The 22,457-nt window shown below is 39.8% G+C and overlaps 1 protein-coding gene across 3 annotated transcripts in view; it reads right to left on the bottom strand.

Annotated features, from left to right (window-relative positions):
- Nucleotides 1–6,718: 6,718 nt before the first annotated feature.
- Nucleotides 6,719–22,457, bottom strand: part of MANEA (mannosidase endo-alpha) — a 31,240-nt gene continuing 15,501 nt past the window's right edge. For all 3 annotated transcript variants that reach the window (XM_053287540.1, XM_053287539.1, XM_053287541.1), the window contains 2 exons: nucleotides 18,839–18,915; nucleotides 6,719–17,805 (listed from right to left, as the gene is read on the bottom strand). In XM_053287540.1, coding sequence (XP_053143515.1) covers nucleotides 17,169–17,805; nucleotides 18,839–18,915 — 714 coding nt within the window. In that variant the 3' untranslated portion in view covers nucleotides 6,719–17,168. The remainder of the gene's footprint in view (nucleotides 17,806–18,838; nucleotides 18,916–22,457) is intronic.

Raw genomic sequence — 22,457 nt, 5'->3', positions numbered from 1 at the left:
CACCTACTTGCCCTTTTTTTTGTGGGCAACAATGGGGTACTTTGAGTTCCCCATTGTTCTGTATGTGCAAATTGCACTCGTGTGTGTGTGTGTGTGTGTGTGTGTGTGTGTGTGAATTTTCGATATGATTCATCAAACTGGCCAGCAATGGCTGGCTGGTTCAATGAATCAATTCAAATTTTTGAAATTTGATTCAAGATTGAATTGCAAAAAATAATTTGTGCACACCTCTACTCCCAATTCCTACTAATTTTCCATTCCTACTAATTTTTGAGTGGTTTGCAGATGTGATGCTGGGTGAGTTAGAGACATCCAAACAGCACCAAGAACTAATCCAGGTCTGCCCATGGCAGAGAGAGATCAATAATGGAGAACGGTGCTTCTGAAATTTGCAGAAAGCCATTCACCTACATATTTTTACTTGGCTTAGCTCTGAAAAAAATGTGACTGCAAGACCAGGGGTTTCATAAATCTAACCATTATCCAAACAATGAAGGCATTTACTTTTTGAAATGTCACTGGAGCATGGAGATATCTGCATCTGTAAGTCTGACCTGCGTCTCAGAATGAAAGGAAAATGACAACTCCTTGGCTTTTTTAAATGGCATTAGAACAAAATCTGCTGTTCAGACTTCACCAGCTGAGCCCTATTAATACTCACAATAAACTAACATTTTAATTTCCCTCCCTATTTCCCCTAGAGGAAGGAACTGGGGTCTTGATTTGTTTGCTTGTTAATTTTATTTTCTGAATTATCTCACTGCTGTGCGAGGAAGCCAGCGATCTGAGATACCACACTGTGTTTCCATAGCAATGGCTTGGGTCTCTAAAAATGGTTCTGAAGGCCAAATCCTACTCAGACATGCAGTGCACACTTCTATGTGAGTGTGAATAAAAACCCTCATTATCTGTGTACATGAAAAATTACCGAGCTCTCAAGGAACACCATGATGAACTACAAACAATAGGGCTTCTCTCATACACTTGATTCTGCCTTCTTCTGAAAGTAGCAAGTATGTTTCAAATCAATAGCAGAACACAGACAGTTTCTCATCTGCAAAACCTTTGACTCCTTTGAATGATTTAGATTTGGGAAGAACTCGTGTCATTGAATCAGTTGATTCAATTGTGTGTGCACACTGCCTTTGTAGACCATTGTAAATCGTACTGATTGGGTGGGGGTGAAATAAATCCAGCCTCCTGTCCTCCTCCTAAGCAGTTGATTAGCACTTTCACCAGTTTTCTGACTGTGATGCACACACAGTCCCAGGCTAGATTGGGACAAGAGCTGCTCAGGCCATGCCCATTCCCCGCCCCCACCCCGCTACGGCAGCGGTTCCTAATCGTTTCCTTTTTATGGACCACTACGTAATCACCAACCACTTTTTGGACCACCATGTAAAGCAAGCCGTTTTAAACATTTTAAAGATTGCCTATGACTGATGGGAGTCAAACTTGCATATCAAGGGGTATTAAAAATGCAGCTATTTATAATAATCTATTATGCTCACTCACTAACATATTGCACGTCACAGTACATTTAGCTGAAGCAGGCCTACCAGTTGGGAGAAGGCTAATATAATAATAGCTTGTGTACTTCTTATCTATCTTCTCCCCACCTGCAGTACTCTCGTGGACCATCAGTGGTCCACAGACCACAGGTTGAGAATCATTGCACTAGGGATTTCCACATGAAATCCAGCTTTCACATGTGAATGTCCCCATCTGATTTGGGGCGTATGAATGTATTGCCATTTTATTGGAATGAAATATTGAATCAAGTTTTAACTTGCACAGTCATTGGACTTGAAATGTCAAATTCTAATTTGATTTCTAAGATATGTATATTGTGAGTACTAGTCTGTCAAATCCAGCACCCAGAATTGTGCCTAGAAGACAATAGGGAACTAGAACTGGCAGAGATTGCTGGTTAGGTTGTTCTCAGTTATCTGTTAAATTGAGGCTTGGTGTATTGCATCAGCTGAAGATCAGGCATCAAGAACTTGCCTTGTGTGGAGTTGGCAAAAGGTTTTCAAGCATATTTCACCCAGGCCAACTCTTTCTGTTCCATTTAGTAATCTAATTTTCATATGGCAAGACATTTATTTGTGCTTATATCTTACTCTAAGGATCCTAAGGTAGTGTAAATTTATCTCTCCCTCCCCACGTTCAGCTTTCCAACAACCCTGTAAAGTGGGTTAGGCTGAGAGATTCTAGCCCTATCCAGATATTATGTTGAATACTTGTACAAGTATACAGCGCACACAGATACAGATCTATACACAGGTACAGTGAGCCAGTTTGGATGAGTTTCCAGTGACTTGCGTGTCCAGGGCAGGGATGTGCCAAGAAAGCACCCACCCTGACATCACCAAAGGGTGTCCCAACATGCTGATGGGATGTCCTTTAATCACATGAGAGGGATGATAATCCAAAGAGTTTTGTAGCAAGTGTAGAGAAACAATTGGATGAACACCTCTCACACACAATTAAAGGACCTCCTGACGGCATATCAGAATGCCCCTCAATGATATCAAGGTGTGTGCATTCTTGGTATATCTCCGCTCTGAACATGTGAACACAGATATAGCAGTACATACCCTATTTTTACCATGCATTTGAGGGGCGTAGGATCAAGTCCACTTTTGAAATGAATAAATGCAGTCATTCACACAAAAAGATGTATGAATGTGCAGAAAACTGTACACTCATACAACATAATTTTGTTTTTAAAAAGTATTTTAATTGGTTTTAATTGCTTTTAATTGCTTTTGAATTGTTTTTAATATTGTATTTAGCACTGTGTGTTTTTATGTCTTTTTAGAAATTGTTGTACACCGCCCAGAGCCTCTAGATGGGGTGTTTTATAAATTAAATAAATAGATAGATAGATAGATAGATAGATAGATAGATAGATAGATACCTGTCTGACTATGTAAACAAGAAATTATTATTATTATTATTATTATTATTATTAATAATAATCACCATCAGCCAATTACAAAAAGCAGCTTTACTGGGAACAGCCTATATTCTGCGACGATATCTATAACCATTGACAATAAAATTCAGCCATCCCAGGTCCTTGGGAAGGACTCGATGTCTGGATAAAACAAACCAGTCAATAACACCTGTCTGACTGTGTAAATAATTTTTTTTAAAAAAGTGTGAATAGGGCAAGTGAGTGGCCTAAAATCACCCAGTGAGCTTCATGGTTTAATCCTAGTTCAACCATTAAGCCACATTAACTTGCTTGGTTTTGTTAATGAAACTGCCTCAAGGGTGATTGGCCTGCAGCCCCTAGTTCGGGTGAATGTGGGGAATTTAGCTCAAAAGGGGAGACAGTTCCAATCAGCCTTAATTTGTGCAAGCGTATATACTCAAGAAAATCAGCTTGAGAGAGAGAGAGGTTTGAATTAAATCAAAAAGGAGTTCATTAAAAATAAAATCAGACTAAATTACTATGTGGCCCTAGTTTAAAGGCACTACAAATATGCTAAGAAACAGACTATCGTAAGGCACATTTAGCTTAAAGTTTCAAATTATGTGTAAATTCCCAGGTGGGCTAGAGAGGGGCAAGATTTCAGAAATAAGAGAAAGGGACAGAGTCAGCCCTGAAGAAGCCAGGCAAGAGGCTTTATCACCTGTCCTGAAGAGGGGAACACCAAGGTGGAGTTTCTTGTTGCAGTCTGCTGGGGTCCAGAGTGAGAGGCACAAGGGAACACAGATGTTTCACAGTGGGAGTCCCAGTTGTAAAATACACAAGGAAGCACACTGGGTCATAGAGTTAGGGATACTCATATCCCAAAACGTGCCTTGAGGGCACTTGTCTTTTGTCCAGCTCTGCCGAACAGGGGAGCCCAGACAACCTTTTTTTGGAATGCATTGTCTTGATAGTCCTTCCTGGATAGGAAGATGTGAATTTCCTATGGTATTCAAGGCTGATTGTGAGGACAACTGGAGCGTGCAGGTGTGTTTAAAGTCCCTTGCTGGGACTGACTTTCCCAGTAATTCTATCAACAATTTCAATAGGCACACTTTCAAAGTTACATCACTTACTCATTCCTATTGTAATGGAGACTGCAGGTAAGAAACTTGTATTATCTGTCTTTTCTCTGATGGCCAGGTATTGTGTCTCTTTGTGAGAGGAAGAGGGAAGTTTAGATTTCATTCCAAGGCTGAAATGGTCTTAGATGCCAGACACTTGCAGTAGCTAGTCCTGGGAGTCTGCTTAGCTGGGCATCCCTCAAAGAGTGTGTGAAGCTAATCCCTTTCCCAATCTGTGGAGCTTGCAGCCAAATCTAGGGGCAACCAGTCCACTGCCAACTAAGCGACAAGCGACTTGTCCCCATGTATAACAGACTGGGAGCTCAGATTGTGGTGTAGTTCCTGAGCATAGCAAAAGTGCAATCTCCAAGCCTGGAGATGCAGTTGCAACCAGGGAGGCTTCTGGGAGCTGGCAGAATAAGCTCAGCTGGTAAGAGTTTAATGCACAGCAGCATATTTAATTTTGGCTTGAGAAGAGCTTTAATCATTCACAATATGATCAAAACTTCTTAAATATCTAAAATTGTCAAATAAGCACATCACACACATTTCCCAGTTGTGATAAATATACTGGAATCAATGGATCCAGCAAACAGTTTTCCATATCATTGAAAATAAAAGTTACATGCAATTCTGTTTGGCATGCCAAAGTTGTTTCTTTCCTTGCTTACCTTTTGCAAACATTTTATCTAATATAGTTTCAAAATTTCAAGCTATGAAGCATGTCCCTTGGGAAATTATTTTGTACAATAATAGCACGACCAATCATGAAGCCTTCCCTGATATTCAGCCCAATTCTTCCTTTTAATTTCATGTATTAGACTACCATATCATGCTATTTACTTTTGTTCAATTATTCTTTGCTATTTTAATGTGTATAGGTAGCTGCACACCTGGATTTTTCCTTAATCAGTGGCAGTCTATACATATTTGAGCTCATACTTTTTATTAAGCCAAGCCCGACAACTTCTAGAGATTTTGTTGCTTAGTCTGAAATGTTTTTCTACTAATGAGGTCAGCAAAAAACTTCTAGTTGTACCAATCAGTATAAGTATTAATGATGTATACACAATCAAGTATTCTACTCACCTTTCCCAGAAGAATTCCACATGTGGTTTTTTAGCCTAATTTCCAGTAGGCTTATTTTATTTTTATTTTATTTATTTAAAATATTTCTATACTACCCAAAACTTGTGTCTCTGGGGGGTTTACAATTAAAATCATTTAAAACATCAAATCAATTAATAATTAAAATAATTTAAAACATTAAAAACATTTAAAACCCAGTATTAAAAATTTCAAAACAATAAATATAATTAAAAGACTGGGTGAATAAATGTGTCTTCGGTGCCTTTTAAAAAGTTGCTAGAGATGGGGAGGGTCTTATTTCAACAGGGTGTGCATTACAAAGTCCAGGGGCAGCAATGGAGAAAGCCTATTCCTAAGTAGCCACCAGACGAGTTGGCGGCAAACGCAGACGAACCTCTCCAGATGACCTTAACAGGCAGTGCGGCTCATGGCAAAGAAGACGTTCTCTTAAATGCCCAGGGCCTAAGCTGTTTAGAGCTTTATAGGTAATCACCAGCACCTTGTATTTTGCCCAGAAGCGTTATCAGCAGCCAGTGGCTTACTGTATAAGATCAACCAGCATTCCATATGTGCATCTGTGTGTCCATACCCCTCTATCAACTTCACAATGCCTGGACCAATATGAAACAAATTGGGTACAGTTGTAGGAACACATAGGGACTTCAGTGTAGTTTGTGATGATGTCATCCACCCTCATTCAAGATGGCAGACACATAAACCTTTGAGGTGCATGGGATAACTTGTGAACCGCCTAACCGATTTGAACCAAATTTGCTACAGCTGAAGGGACACAAAGGTATGCCCCAGTGGTGTAGTTTGTGATGATGTAATCCACCCCCCATCCAGGATGGCAGACACATGAATGTTTGAGGTGCAAGTGGGCTAACTTGTGGACTAACTGATTTGAACCAGATTTATACAATTGTAGTGAGATACCTCAATGGCCTAGTCTGTGATGTTGTCATCCACCCCAGTTCAAGATGGCAGACACAAACTTGAGACACACAAGTGGGCTAACTTGTGAACCACCTAACCAATTTGAACCAAATTTACTACAGCTGTAGGGACACATAGGAATGCTCAAAAGGTGTAGTTTGTAATGTCATCCACCCCGATCCAAGATGGTGGATGCGTGAATGTTTGAGGTGCAAGAGGTCTAACTTGTGGACCAACAAACTGATTTGAACAAAATGAAATCCAGTTGTAGGGATAGTGAAAGAAAATTAGACAGATTAGTTCTTATTAGAATTTGGTTTTTGTTGTTGTTTAGCATGGCTCTGTGCAAATTATCAAACCAACTATGGTCCATTTGATAACGTTGTCAATATAGCACAGTGCACACCAGCACTGTATTGGTAGATAGAGTACTGTGTAGCTTAATGTCACTCTAGGAGAAAGTTAGAGCCAAATTATAAAAATCTTTTAATTCTGGGAAACAGAAGACGCCAAATATCAGTATATGTGCATGCAGTGATGTGTTTGGTTTCATACAGCTGCCATTTTAAAATACATTTCTGCAAAAATAGAAAAGGCACATTTTTTCTAATCACTTCAGCCCAATAACTACTAGGCCACACAAAAGTAGAAACACAGTAACTGCAACTTTATTTATTAAAACACAGCCAGGAATTGTTTGCAGTCCTTAGGTTCAATTACATAAAGCATTTCACAGGATTTTATTTCTGAAGTGCATTTTCTGTAGATTACATTTGCTGAGACATGCATAATATTTTAGACTCCCATAAACTGAACACAGATTGTGTACATCAAACCATTACACATCAGTGGTAGATACATGAATGTTTGGTGGTGCACAAAGTGAAGTACGTCCAAAATACATTAACCATGCAACTTAACATAATGTGCCATAAAAAGAAATTATGCAAGTGTAAAACCCTTAGAGGGTTTTTAAAAAACACAAAAAAACCAGTATTCTTTTAACCAAGGGCTATGTGGTTCACTTATGTGTCTAAGCAAGATATTAAATGAGCAACAGCTTGTTCAACTCTTTCTCTGAAGGCTTAGAAATGTTTACATACTGTAAATCAACAAGTTGAAATCCACAGTAAAGATGTCTAGGGAATTAGGTTACACTTCTAATCAGTTGGCCACTGCTGCCTTTGTTAAAGTTATTGGAGTGAGCTTGTATTTCCCCTCTCAGGAGCTTATGGGGGAAGGAGAGAGAGACAACTCCCAAAGGAATCCATACAGCTTCCTAGCAAACGGTGCCAGTACAGGCAGCTTCAATGCATAAGAAAGTCTTCAGAGCTCTGCCAAAGCTCATTGCAGGGGATGGGCAATTTTCAGGTGTTTTTGAGGAGGATGTCAGAATGTCAGCCACTTGTTCTTATACAGCAGGGCTGCTCAACTTCGGCTCTCCAGCTGTTTTTGGACTACAATTCCCATAATCCCCAGCAACAGCAGTCAATAGCCAGGGATTATGGGAATTGTAGGCCAACATCTGCAGAAGGGCCAAAGTTGAGCAGCCCTGTTATACAGAATGTCAGCCACTTAGACACACGACTAAGCCAGACATGACTTTAAGAACACTGTTTGGCCCTGCATGGCGTTTTGTTAAACATCAGCCAGGTGGAGGGGTTGGCAAACAGGAATGGACAGAAGCAGCAGAGATTTAATACTTTGTTCCCAGATCTTCCCTCCAGGGCAAACAGCAACTAAAGGTGGCCAGTCTGTGGGAGCAAAGCATTAAATCCTCCCGCTCCCCCACACATCATGGTCTCAATCTAGACTGGAGCCCCTACAGCTGCTGTTTAGGAAAAAAAAAAGGGGGGGAAGGGGGGAGAACCAAACAACATGTTTAAAGTCACATCCAGTTTGGCTCAGTTTGTACCGAATTGAGGTTAGTGTTGTTCAGGAACTTACTCTTGGAAATACAGCAGAACTAAACACTACCAAAAGAGTTTCACACCCAGTATTTTGGTATAATTTCCTTCTGAAATTTCACACAGTTACTATTTTAAGAGACCATGAAATGTGAAATGAGTTTCTGTAAAAAGCTGGAAAAGCTTCAATCACAGCCTGTTCTTTATGATACACTGAATAATCTATACAAAGAGAAAAGACACAATGTGCTCAAACTGTTATGTGCCAGAGAAGGGTTTTTTAAAAGGAAAAAGGAAAAGGAAAAAAGAAATCCAAGGCTAAGGGGAAATGTTTTACTTCACCTCATCAACAGGTACCCTGTCATGTTTTCATAAGGGTAACATGTACCTTCAGAAATGCATACATTCAGATTAATTCCAAAAAAATTCCATCAGCGTGTTGCTGTTATACCTCATTGCTTTTGTTTTAGGGAACTTACTGAACAAAATATAAATAGGATCACAGCATGAACTTATGCTACTAAGCAAGTCTATAAAGCAGACAACTCAGAAGCTTAAACTCCAATATGACAGTTGTTTAAAACAGATTCATATTTTACTTTCTGTACTCCGATACAGGGACACAAACACATATCTGGTGCAACCACCATAGATAGCATATACAATTCCCTATAAAATTAACAGTCACAGGGGCCCAATATTTTTTTCCAGTAGCCACCTTCATGTGCATTTCGTGGGCAGTTGCACATTTCCAATTAATGCACAACTATTAATTATATACACCAGGGTACAGAAAATACAAATCGGCCCTCAGTACAAATTGACAATTGTTAGTATCATACAGAGTCAATATGTATATTCTGTTAGAAGGTTATATGGGGCAGGGATAGCGAAGAATGAAATAAGCACTAATTCTTGATAAAAGCCTCTAACAGTCAAACTATGGTTTGTAAATGTGGCAATTCACCAACTCCACAAAACACGACAAGAAGCATATTCAAACAGTGGTTCAAATTACATAGCAATTTGAGAAGCAAACTCCACAATCAGCAGCCTCAGGCATTCTCTGTTGCTAGAATGCCACCTCACACCAAAAAAATATTCCTATACATATCAAACTGTTAGGTTCTAGCCTAATTTTATTCCTGACATTCTAGAATTGAATGTTCAAGGAACTGTTTACAGCAGCCATTAGAGCCCCCAACAACCTAACCTGTAGTCTGAAGTGGTCCAGTTCCACACAAGATACATCAAGTGAGACTGTTCATTGTACATTTTGCCTGAGTTTTAGCCTGAATACCACAGAACTAATCAGGGCATACATTTGTAAATCTCCAACTACTGCAGCCAAGGTAATTATATTAAAAATGGTCTAGCAACATCTTGTTTAGCTCTCCTCCTCCCACTGCAATGTGCATTGTTTATCCACAACAAACCCACATATTCACACGCCTGTTGCTGAGCTACAGCAACTTTCCTGCACCAAGCATTGTGTGTCAGATTTCTCATCTGCTTTAGAACTGGGTATCACAGGAGTACTTTAAACTTACATAACACGGATGGCAGGAAAGGGGGACAAGGGAACAATACAACAGAAGTGCTAGAGAAATAATAGGAGGACTCTCCCAGCAAAGGGTTTGATAGGCTGGTCCAGACATCATGCAGAACTTGTTTCCACATGACATCTCCTAACCTCAGGAACATGCTTTCTCCAGCCTACATGTGTGAGTCAGAAGAATTTTACTTCCAACTGTGGTTAGAAACAAACCAAAATCAGTTATGACATCTTAAACCAAGATCAGTTAAGTCATCTTAACTGAATGATCTTGGTCAAGATCATTTCTAACAAAATTGCTTGAAATAAACCATGGTCTGAGCATAAGGTTTGATATCAAATAATCTGGATAGAATAAATCAAGATCAGTTGGGTTGGATGTCATGACCAATCTGGATTTGTTTCTAACTAATCACAAGTAGAATTCTTCTGACTCGCACATGGGCAGGGGAAAGTGTGCTCCCTGGAGTTGTTTTTAGCCAAGCAGTTGTTTTTAACCAAGGTTTAACTGTGGTTTCATGTGATGTCTGAATTTGGGATGCTCATGCTCTTGAATATAATAGTCTTCATCCCAAATGACCAGAAAGGAAAAAATCGTTATCTTTCTGTGACATTCTAGGAATTATATGCAACAAGGGCAATTACACAGTCTCAGACAATACTTCCACAAAGCTTCAATTGGCTAGTTGCTCTCTTAATTCCACAAACAGTTAAACTTCAGAGGATGTCAAAGTGTTCTACTATTCAAGCTATATGCTATATAAAAGAAATCTATATCTCAAATAAATATCAGGATAGTTTGCACTGAGAAAAATCCTAGATTCCAGGTATGGCATAAATGACATAATTTTGGCTTCAGAGCAAGTCAAACTGCAGTACACATATCCCAGTAACTGATCTTTAACCAATCTGCCCAATTGCCATTACCTCTTCCTCAAAGTTTGTTCGCTTGAACTGGAGGAAGGGGTGGTCCCAGGTATAAAGTATGTTCAGGCCGATTGGCTCTTTAAGACATAGAGTGGTAAATTAAAGAGACTGATGCAAGTTTGACACATTAAATTTGTTAATCCTGCACTTATTTTACATGCATCGATGATGCTATTTTTACATGGGAATTTTCTAATTTCTCCACTAAGTAGAGGCAAATAAGTTAATGTTGCTATTATTTCTATTCACTTTGGGCTACATAACAGAAACCCATTTACAAAATATACCACTTTGCACTGAAATATTACTGCACAGACTAAAACATCTTTAGGCAGCTTTTGACAGCTCAAGTTTTTGAAATGTGATCAAAACAACAAACCACTTGAAAAACTGATTTAAGCAGGATCAGCATATTTTAACAAATGTTTCACAAGAAAGGATCAAGCCTGTCTACTAAGCTATTCAACATGCTTTCCATTGAAGCTCAAAGAACTTCTTTAAAAGTAAAAGTTGGAATGAATATTTCAGATAATACAAATCTGTATAATTGTTACTATTACACATCTTATTCCATAACAGTGTTCCTGCCTACATTTTGATAGCAGGGTGTGATTTTGTCTGTCTGCATCATCAGTATAAATGTGTGCAAAGTACCCTAACTTCATGCTCTGTGCATAAAAAACAACCCCTTGTATAACAGGGTTTTGTGAAAGATTCTCCCTTAGAAATTAAAATAATTTCATTTTATATAAGGCAGACCTTGATATAGGTTTTTCAACTCTTCTGTCAGAAAACTGATCTAGATCAGGGGAGGCAACAGATGCTGGACTACAACTCCCATTACCCCCAGCCACAATTTATTACAGTTGGGGATGATGAGAGTTGTAGTTCAGCAACTTCTGGAGAGCCCATGTTGCCTACCCCTGCTCTAGATCAACTATTCTAGAATTCAGCCCCCCCCCCACTTCATTGCCAACATGTGTCAGTGGCTTACTATTGGATTGCATATAAAATGATGCCTGCTTCTTAGCTCAGAGAGGAATATTAGTTTTAAAATGGTGCAGTGTTTAAGAGGAGGTGCAATTCAAAATATAACTAAGCATGCCTTGCTCAAGCGAGCTACTTGGAACAGTTTTCTGTCAAACTCATTGCATATGTTTTTCAAGTTATATCAAATGATCCATTCAAAGGGCATATAGCAAAACCTTAAGAGTACTGCTTTTCTTTACATAGCGGCCGACATCCCACCCTATAAATGGGCAAGCTTTGAGGGACAGCGAGGACGTGCCAGGAGCCCTCACACAACTTCCTCGTGTTCCCCTGTGTGTGCACTGTTGTGCTGGAGCCTTTAGGAGTTTGAAGCATTCTCTGCATTTCAGAAGGATGCTGAAAGTTTGGAAGCATGTCGCTGAGGTTCAGCGGTGCGTTTCTGATGCTGCAGAACCCTTCTGGAGCATAGGGAGTGCTCCAAATTCTAAGGGCACTGGGGGAACTGCATGACAACAGCACGTGCTTCAATAGTCAGAATGCCAGCTAGTCTTTCCAGGCCTTGCTGCTCTGTCCAATAATAACCCCCATGCCACACCCCACTCTCAGTGACATTCACTATGTAGCCTATGAGTGTGACTGTCTGCTACGAAGGCACTGCTGTTTGTTACTTCCCAGTACAATGGAGTCACTGGCTATCCTACATTCCCTCAGGTTTCCCCCTGCCTCCCCAACCTCAAACACTATGTACCTTATAAAACTAGTAATATGGGTAGCACCGAAGATTTGAATCTATTCTCCATGCCATGTAATCATCTTTACTATACTTTCTATACTGTACAGTAAAGAAGAACTGGAAATGTTCTGGAAAACATTTGGAAAAGCAGATGTCAACATTCTATAAAGCAGGAGAAGATGTCACTAAGATGTCAGAGGTTGGAGAACTATTCCAGAGGGGTGGGGTGGGGATGTTGACCTTCATAACTACCTCGTATCAAAACTTCAAACTTCTAGCGGAAAAAGGAAACACAAGTTAGCATAAATTATTCTAATTGATACCAGAAAAATGCTGCAACTCTTAAAGCCTCAATTTGGACTATGAGAAGATGTAGGTGAAAACCAGATAAACCAAGCTCTCTTTAAAGCCTGAACTGTAGCTCCCCACACAGCTGAAAAGGCAAGCCATTTCTCATTTTAAAATGAAACCTGCCAATCAAAAGGGTGGCTGATTACAACCACTGTTCCCTCTAACAGAGATGCCCAGATGTTGTTCACTACAACTCCCAGCACCCCCAGATGCAGTAGCATTTGGCTGGGAATTATGGGAGCTGTAGTCAACATCTGGGAATCCCTGTTAGAGGGAACACTGATTACAACCTCTACCAAGTATGAGGTTTTCCCACATAAATATAAAACTTTGTTGCATTATAGCCCTAGGCAAGAGGTCAACAAAAGAAAGGAAAATGTAACAAAATATAAAGTTAGGTTACTGTTTTGAAGATGTGATCTTTAAAAAAGATGATAAAAGACATTTTAATGCCTAAACAGTAGTAACAAAGTAGGTTTCAGATTACTCTGAATTCTTTAAGTATGTGTGTATGATTATAATGAAGAGATCTTTAAAGTACCAATTCCTTAAAAAATATACTTTAAGTGCTTTGTTTAAGAGCATACACTTTTTTGAGACATTTAAAGAGACAAAGTTGATCAATTGCCATGTACAGAATGCAGGACAAGTTCCAGCTTAGATTATTCATCTCCAGAATAATTTAGTAAGTGTCAATTTATGCAACTAATTTAAATACAAAGTATTTAAATAAATAACAATAACCAGCAATTTCTACTGGCAGCAACAGAATTCATTCTTCCCTTGATAGCATCTGTGAAACCTGTTTTTCACAACAGTTGTAAGACATCCGTTTTGTCACCCAAGAAACATAGGATTGTGTACTTCAGCTCTAATTAAGGGATTAAAGGAATGCAGCTCACATGCCTCCCCATTTGCGTTATATATCCCAATACTCATGCAGTATTGGAACAGTATCAAAAGAATCAAACAGTATCAAAAGGAACAGTATCAAAAGAATCTTTACTTTTTCTTATACTGTCCCTTAAGGTACCAATATTCTTGCACATCACTGCATTCAGGGAGAAAGACCTGCCATAAATTAGTATGGATAGTCTAGGAGGAAGAGATATGACATATGCTAGTATAGTGAATATTGCACTATATTCGTCAATGAAGAATCCACTTTGGCCTTGATCTATTTTTTTAACACTCCTTAGAGCTGTCGCTTTCTGCTAAGTGGCTGAAACTGAGATTTTTGTAGGGGAAGGGAATAATAGAATTCTGACCCCTTTGTGGGCAGAAAAATCCGATTCGCATAAACCCCAAACAATATGAGGTTTGCATTATTGCCTCCTTCTCCAGCTCTCTCCACTTACCCGATTTGGTGGTGGTGATAATTAGGACTCCTGCTTGCCTTTCTCTCTGGTGCCCTGAATGCTAATACTCCTGGAGCTGTGGGACATCTTGTGTCCAAAGTGCCTGACGTCCACAGGACTCTGGTATCCTGAGAAAGCTACCTTGCCAAAGATCCTGGGACACTGCTGTACTAATATTCCAGCAAGCACCAGAGAGGAAGCTTTCATAAGACTTTCCTGCCACTTCCAGAGTAGGTAAGTGAGGAGGAGGCAACAGAGCAAGTTTTAGGGGACTTGTTTATGAGAAATGTTTGGACCTTGCCATGTCCCTAATGTCACTGAGAGCATGACATAGACTGAACTGGACTTGGAACAAACAAAGCTATTGTTTGAAGTCGTCTTGGAAAATATTTTAGTTTGCCAAGCCCAATTCTGTGGGCCAGGTCCAGCTGTGGGCCAGGTCAAAATAGAACCCAAACCCTTCTTTCAAACACACAAATACTATGTAGAGCAGTATGCTTTTCAAAACCAGTCTTTTGACACTTTGGCAGTTAAATCGATTGCTATAAGAAGAAAGGCCAACATGGGTGCCCACCATTCCAATTTATCTTTAATTATCTCAACTGTAATCAAATTATTTCTATGGACTTTGCCTGTTTAAACTGCTGCACCAGGGAAACTACTGTTGATACTGGAAGTCATTTGGAATCCTCATCTAACTCAAGAATAGATTCATCAACCTCTTCTGCGGCACACAATTACGAAAATAATCCTCCCACATTTTAGGTAGAATATGACAAACTGAGCAAAATGGACCAGGTTGCATTTTAATAAGTTGCCAGAAGACTGAATAATGTTTAAGGCATGCTGCAGCAATCAAACGCTGCCATGGCGCTTTTAAGGCATTTTTCTTTTTAGATTTTAACAATTTGCATTTTCTTTTCTGCCTTAAAAGCTCTTGAGGAGGATAATTTGCTGAACCTTCTCTATAAGTTTGATAAAGCTTAATAAGTTCTTTCTTTGTATTAAAGCATTCCTGATCAAACTGTTCTTTAGACAAACATTTATAAATTTCCTTGTCAAAAATGATTTTAAGGCCTGAATTAAATTTTCATAATGGTCTAAAGTACAATTTCTCGTATCATTTGTCAATATTGCAATACACACATTTTGCAACAAATCCAACTTGAAGGCTGAGGTAATCTGACCTCAGACCACCTTACTCGAGTGGGCTGAATTTCAGCCACGTTTAAATTTTCTGTTAACTCCAAAAAGGGCTGCCTTTCAAATGATATATGTAATAGCCCAGGAAAATGAATCACTATCAGAGAGATTAGCAACTTTAAAATGGCCCAAATAAGCTAGCACATTTTGCAAGACCTAATATAGTCAACTGTGGACATTTTAGACTCAACCCAATAGGTGAATTCTCCAGGGGAACCATCAGGTGCAGCATTAATGAGCAAATGAAACTCCAATTTGACAACGGCTTGTGTTAGACAAAAACCTGCAAAGTTTGCAACCTCATCCTTAAACTGCCAAATAGCAAGGGGTGGGCAGGGGGTGGGCGAGTCTTCTGTTTCACGCGGGCAGATTTTGAACTTCTGATATGATAGATCATTCCTATCCATTCTCACACTGAAGTCTCCTGCAATTACAGTAAAGGCTTAGGGAAAAGTATGCTGCAGCCTGTTTACATATCTCTCAAATTTCTTTAATTTGTGTACTCAACCTTATTGGTGGTATGTATACATTTATCAGAAGCAAACTGGCACTATTAAATTTAATCATAATTGCCATTGCATAGCGACCAAAAGTTGGTAACTTATCAATTGATTTCTGTAGTGCAGGAGAAACTAAGATACTGCACTAGAAGATACAGTGTGGTGAAACAACAGCTCCCAAAAACAATAATCATCCAAAGCACTGGTGGTGGTGGTGGGGAAGTAACAAGTAAACTCATTTGAAACTTGCTGCATATCTGTAATCCATGAGACAAAGAAAACAGGAGTTGAACAAACAAACAAATATTTGAGCCAGCAGCAAAAGCTACTACCTAATCGCCATCTTAATTCCTCCCCCCTGCCATTTTCCTCTTTTCTATAAGAGAGAAAACTGTATATCATGCAAGCACCTGCACACTTATATTGTCACGTCCTTGCCTTTATAACCAAGCCATCGTTTTGGAATTTCTACCTTGGACACCCTCCATGCGCTCTAGAGATAACAAGGTTTGATAGTTTCACATTAAGCACACAGACACAGAGGTTTTTTGGCCTCTTGAAATGCTCAGGTGACTAACACTTACCCCTTAGAGAGAACACAATAGCTCCCCTATCGTTGCTAGCCAACAATAATTTCGCTTATGTAAAAGCTGGTAGAGGGGTCTAAAACATAAAATGATGCCAAGCAAAATAGTAACACATCGTTAACGTTTCTAAAACTGAAATTCCCAACTATCGACACGGCAATAATTTCACATCCCTCACTGTTTATACCAAAAGGTAACACAAAATATAAAAATAAGACTTTTCAACTTCTATGAAGTAGAGAAAACAAACACACTTGGAGTAGAACCTACCACCGACTTGTCTTGTTTGCACTGAAATGCATGGGAGCTGTACAGGAAAAGCAGGCTGTGCCCTTGTGCAGCCCCGGTTCACCAAAACGATGCTTAAAAACAACAGCTCCTAGGAGATTCTCTGTTTCACACACCAAGCATTAAGCTTTAAGCAACTATGAATGCAAAGTTTTGTTCACAATTGCCACAAGGCCCTGAACTAAAGAATGTGTTTGGATGGACAGAAGGACTTGCACATGTGCATTAAGGTGTGTTTAGTTTCATGTCCTAGCTAGGTACCCTCACATCTCATTGGAAACTGCTTTTGTTGGACCATGCAAGTGGCTGTTTCTAGAGAGGTTGAACTGAGACTCAGGTGCAGAGATCCAATGCAGCTGTTGGGACTGAGGCGCAAAATGAAGTAAGCTCTGTATTATTCAACTTGCCACCAATGAAGTTTTCTACATAGATTAGTTGTAATCAACAAATATCAATATGTTAACCATTTAGCACTCCCCACATGTTCTAAGTATGCCATCTGGAGGGCTCGTATTGCTTATCATTTTATATTTATGCCTTATATAGAAAACTCTCTTTTATACAAAGCTATAGCAATAATACAGGCTATATTTCTCACAAGAAGAAATATTCTCAGTATATCAGTGAGACACAGTGATTAAGTCCCTTGAAGAACTGCCAGGGAATCAATCCATTAAGAAACAAGCACAGTAGAACTTCAGGTAAGCCACTGCTCTTTTTCCTTGCTGTATTTTTTAGACCACTTGCGAGTGAGCTCCAGATAAATATTTGGCTTATATGGCTGATAGTCCAGGTAAGTTGTCTTTCCAGTCTTTTTGGGAATGGCTTTCTCAATCTGAGTTCCTTCATGCCATTCGTTGAAAGAGGTAACAGAAATTATTTCAGGTCGTACTAGAAGTGCTGCACTGAATGCAGTCTCATAATATTTCCCATTGATACGGTTCCGTGTGTTGTGGTTGTTCCATGGCCGGATGCTGGTATCTATGTATCCTGGACCCACGCTTGGAATGAACATCAAGCTGTTCTTGTCACAAAAAGCTTTCAGACCTGGCCAGTTATGGTGGCTTGATCCATATGAGAAGCCATTTGTGGCAAAATATGTATACATTCCATCAAAGCCACTTCTATGGATTTCGTGCTTATGTTTTTCTTCCACAAGAAGAGCAATGAACAAACTGTCATATGGCGTGTTGCGTATACTCTGTGATCCCGACACAGTGAGCAGATTTGTCCACATCTCAGGGATGGTTATGTAAGAATCATAAACATAAAACATAGGAAGCATTCTACCTGTGCTGACTTTATGTTTGTAAAAAGCTGGGTGGTCTCCATATCTAACAAGCAAAGAAGCAAAACAAAAACACACATTAACTATATATTTATTTATTTTATTTAACATATGTGTATACTGCCCCAAAGAGAATATATGTTCCCTTTAAGGTCCCATAAAACAAAATGTAATCAACTGGCAATTTTCTGTGAAAGTCAGGACCTTGTTATATTTATAACTTGTTATAAATGTGGATTCATCTTTAGCGTCAAAAGATAGTGAAAAAATGTACATTCTACAGTATAGTGCAAGATAAATTTGATTAGTGTTTTGTATTATGAAGACAAATTGCTCAATTACTCTGCTTACTAATCCCACATCAGATTTCACCTAGTCAAGGTGAACTAGAGCCTGTGCAAAGCAGAAAACCTAAAAGAACATAGCAAAAAGGATGAAAAAAAGTAGGGCTATGCACAAGCTGGTTTGGCACCTCCTTTGGGAAGTGCCAAACTGGCTCGGGCGCCCGCAGCTGAACCAATTCAGTGGAGCAGGGAGTGGTTCCCTTAAGAAGCAGGTCCTTACCTGCTCTGGTGCCACTCCAGTGCTTTGCCAGGCACAGCACTCGCTCTAGCAAAGGCTGCGGCAGCGGTGCTGTTTCCTGCAGCCTGCGCGCACGGTGTCGCCACAGTGGCCATGTGCATGGCAACACTGTGCGAGCAGGCTGCAGGGAATAGTGCTGCAGCCACTGCGGCCTTTGCTAGAGCGAGCGCTGCATCTGGAAAAGCAGTGGGGTGGTAGCAGAGAAGGTAAGGACCTGCTTCTTAAAGGATCTGCTCCTCACCCCGCCCACGCCTGCATGAGCCGTTTGTGTACATCCCTAGAGATAAGACATCTCAACAGCAAGCATCTGCACCAACTCTTGACTTGAACAAGCAAAGGTAACTTCGGAGAGATCAATAAGAAATTTAGCTTTTTGAGGGCTGAAAGATTTAAGTGATATAATGGTGTGACGCACACAGAAAAATTAACTCACTGTAAAAACACCGAATAGGATGGAGTGAAAATGTTCATATTTAAATATTTTAGAATGAGCTCACCTGTCTATGATATACTTGACATTGTTGTACATACTGCGATCATCTCTGTCTTTGTATGGCTCAATATGGAAAGTGACCTACAAGATGAGAACTTTAGATAGGTATTTAAAAAAATCTGCTGCCTCAGTGGAGCATGTTATTTTAATCATCAACCAAATCAGTACAACACACAACACCTGTTGGTTACTTCAGAAAAGCTTACAATTACTTTGTTTTTGGTTACACTACTAGAACCCTGGAATTTTCTTCCACTGGAGATCCAAAGCTCATTTGCTTTTGATTTTTTTGTGTGCGGGCTGGTGTTTATGGCTGCCAGAAGACATTAGTATTTGTAAAGTTTACTTTTGCATATAAAATAGTAAATTTAAACATATGTGAACACATTGTTATGTTCAAACTTGGGGGACAAATTAACAATTTGATAACAGTAAAGAAATATATGTGGTAAGAAATTCCTTCCTTATTCTGTCATGCTCTTTGTTCTCTTCCTTTTGAGGCATGTTACCAATAACAATAGATCATTGTGCAGAAGCTGGAAGGCTGTGGCATAACCAAATGTTATGTTCATGAGATTAGCCTAGTCTCAGAAAAAGCCACTGCATGCCTTCTCTTCCAGCAAGCCCCAATGGTGCTTTCATTCTCCAGCCATTCCAGTCATCTCAATCTGAGAGCAGAGCACACTTGCTAGCAAGTCATAAACTGGGCCTAAACGGAGATGTGGGGTGGAAATCTTTCTAGATTTTCCACATAGCAAATTTTTCTGTGGGGAATTTTCCCCTTTCTAAAAATTCATTAGTTGACATTCAGACTAGAATTGCACACATTCCAGATTACCGCTGCACTGTTGCTTGAGCAAGGGAAGGGGCAATTTTTGTCAATCTCCTCTTCCCTCTGAAGCTCGCCATATGTCACCAAAATATGTCCTGGGAGGTGATGGAGGATGTATTTTGGAGATACATGGAGGGCTTCAGAGAGAAAGAGAGACTGGCAAAAATTGCCCCTTTCCTCGCTCTAGTGACAGCACAGCAGTAATTTGGAATTTGCATTGCTGCAAACCCACATCTCTGGATCCAAGCCCCCTAAACATTTTGACCTGATTCAAAATAAGGTTCACACCTATTGCCATTCAGTCCTCACTGTCAATTCCTCTTTTCTGAAGCACACTTCGGAGGTCAGTCTCCAGTTACCACCAGTACAGCTGGTGGAGACTCAAAGGTGGGCCTTCTCTGTTAGCTGCTCCTGGCCTGTGGAATGCACTCCCTGCAGAAATCCGTAATCTGAGTTCATTATTGGCCTTCAGGAGAGCCCTTAAGACCTATTCTTGGCCTAGCTTTCCACAGTTTTTTTTAACTGTAAATATTTGGCCTGGTTTTCCAGGGTTTAAAACTGTTTTAAATGTTTTAACGGTGAATTGGTTTTATATTGTTTTTATTTTAATGCAAACTGCCCTGAGCCATTTTTGGAAGGGCAGTATAGAAATCAAATCAAATCAAATCAAATCAAATCAAATCAAATCAAATCAAATCAAATACATGATGACAGAGAGAACATACAAAACAACTCAGACATTCCAACATAACAGAAGTATAGTTGTGACTAATGGTGCAGTGGGGAAATGACTTGACTAGCAAGCCAGAGTTTGCAGGTTTGAATCCCTGCTGGTATGTTTCCCAGACTATGGAAAACCCCTATATTTGTGTGATATAGGAAGATGCTGAAAGGCATCATCTTGTACTGAGCGGGAGGAGGCAATGGTAAACCTCTCCTGTATTCTACCAAAGACAACCACAAGGCTCTGTGGTCGCCAGGAGTCGACACTGACTTGATGGCACTTTAACTTAATACAAATTGTACACAAACAGTCTTTTTTCCCTACCACAGAAGCAAGCTTATGCCATGGGCTACAACCCTTAAGATCTAAATTTCTACATTATAATTTTAGAATTAGTTTAATGTGGCACTTTGATAAATATATTTCCAGAGTATTTGTAATTTCTAGCACAAATCTGAATGTAACCATGACTAAGGCTTATAAACAACTATATGTCTGATCTCCTATAGCAATTAAACTCATCTGGTGTCCCAACTGGGAAGCTTTTGCCTACTGGAAGAAAGTTATTTGCTTTAAGCCACTGATGTGCCACAAATGGCTAGTGTAAAGTATGTGAAAGCAGTGAGCTAGTTTAGAGGAAAAGGCTAGTAATTTTGGTAGACTTATTTATAAGACATCAACATTCATCTTAAGCCAGGGACTTTCAAATGTGGGTTCCCAGATTATGTTGGACTACAGCTCTCATCATACTCAGTCACAATGGTCCTTGGGGATGATAGCAGTTGTATTTCAATAACATCTGGGGACCAAAGTTTGAGAATCTGTGGCTTAACCAAAAACCAACATTTCAAGTATCTTTTAAAGGAAAGAATGGCCTTCTCTGAGACCCTATCACAAGTTTTATGTGAATCTTTGCCAATCAGCACTGGCATATTTACTGCTTTTCCTCTACCACTGCTGTGCCTGCTGTTGTCCCCCCCCCCCACTACCATCCTTGTTGCTTCTAATTGGTACAACAAAAGAGCTATTGCATATAATTGTTATTATTATTATTTTGTTTTATTTTTAAAGTCCTCGCTTTTATGTAAAGCTTTTGTACTTTGTGTTTTGCTGGTCGAATGACCGTAACAATAAAGATTTGATTTGATTTATTAAAACATTTTTATACCGCCCAAAACCTACGTCTCTGGGCAGTTTACAACAGAATAAAAACAAAGTAAAACATTAGTTAAGACAAAATGAAAAATTTAACACATTGCAACAATTTAAATTTTTTAAAATATTCTAAAGCAGCATTAAAACCATTAAAACAATATTAATTAAAAGCCTGTGAGAAAAGATGCATCTTTAAAGACTTTTTATAAGCTGTCAGAGATGGGGAGGCTCTTATTTCACTAGGGAGCGCATTCCAAAGCCTCGGGGCAGCAGTGGAGAAGGCCCGTCACTGAGTGGCCACCAGACGAGCCGGTGGCAGCTGCAGACGGACCTCTCCAGCAGATCTCAGTGGGCAGTGGGGTTCATGACGAAGAAGGCGTTCTCTTAAATACCCAGGGCCCAAACTGTTTAGGGCTTTATAGGTTATAACCAGCACCTTGTATTTTGCCCAGAAACATATCGGCAGCCAGTGTAGCTCCTTCAATACAGTAGTAATATGGTCTCTCCGAGATGACCCAGAGACCAGCCTGGCTGCCGCATTCTGGACCAACTGTAGCTTCCAGACTACGTACAAGGGCAGCCCCACATACAGTGCATTACAGTAATCCAGTCTGGAGGTTACCAGCAGATGTACCACTGTTTTGAGGTCGTTCACGTCAAGAAACGGACGCAGGTGGCTTATCAGCCGAAGCTGACAGAAGGCACTTCTGGCCACCGCCTCAACTTGGGAGGAGAGGCTCGGATCCAGAAGCACCCGTAGACTGCATACCTGTTCCTTCTGGGGAAGTGTGACCCCATCCAGAACAGGCAGATCAAAATCATATCTCGAGTTCCAACCCCGCACAATGAGTACCTCCATCTTAGCCGGATTCAATCTCAGTTTGTTATCCCTCATCCAGCCCATCACCGACT

This window comes from Hemicordylus capensis, chromosome 1 (assembly GCF_027244095.1).
Source record: "Hemicordylus capensis ecotype Gifberg chromosome 1, rHemCap1.1.pri, whole genome shotgun sequence".
In the NCBI taxonomy this organism is placed as follows: Eukaryota; Metazoa; Chordata; class Lepidosauria; order Squamata; family Cordylidae; genus Hemicordylus; species Hemicordylus capensis.
Note: the sequence above shows the minus strand (reverse complement) of the source record. Positions and strands in the feature narration are given on the sequence as shown.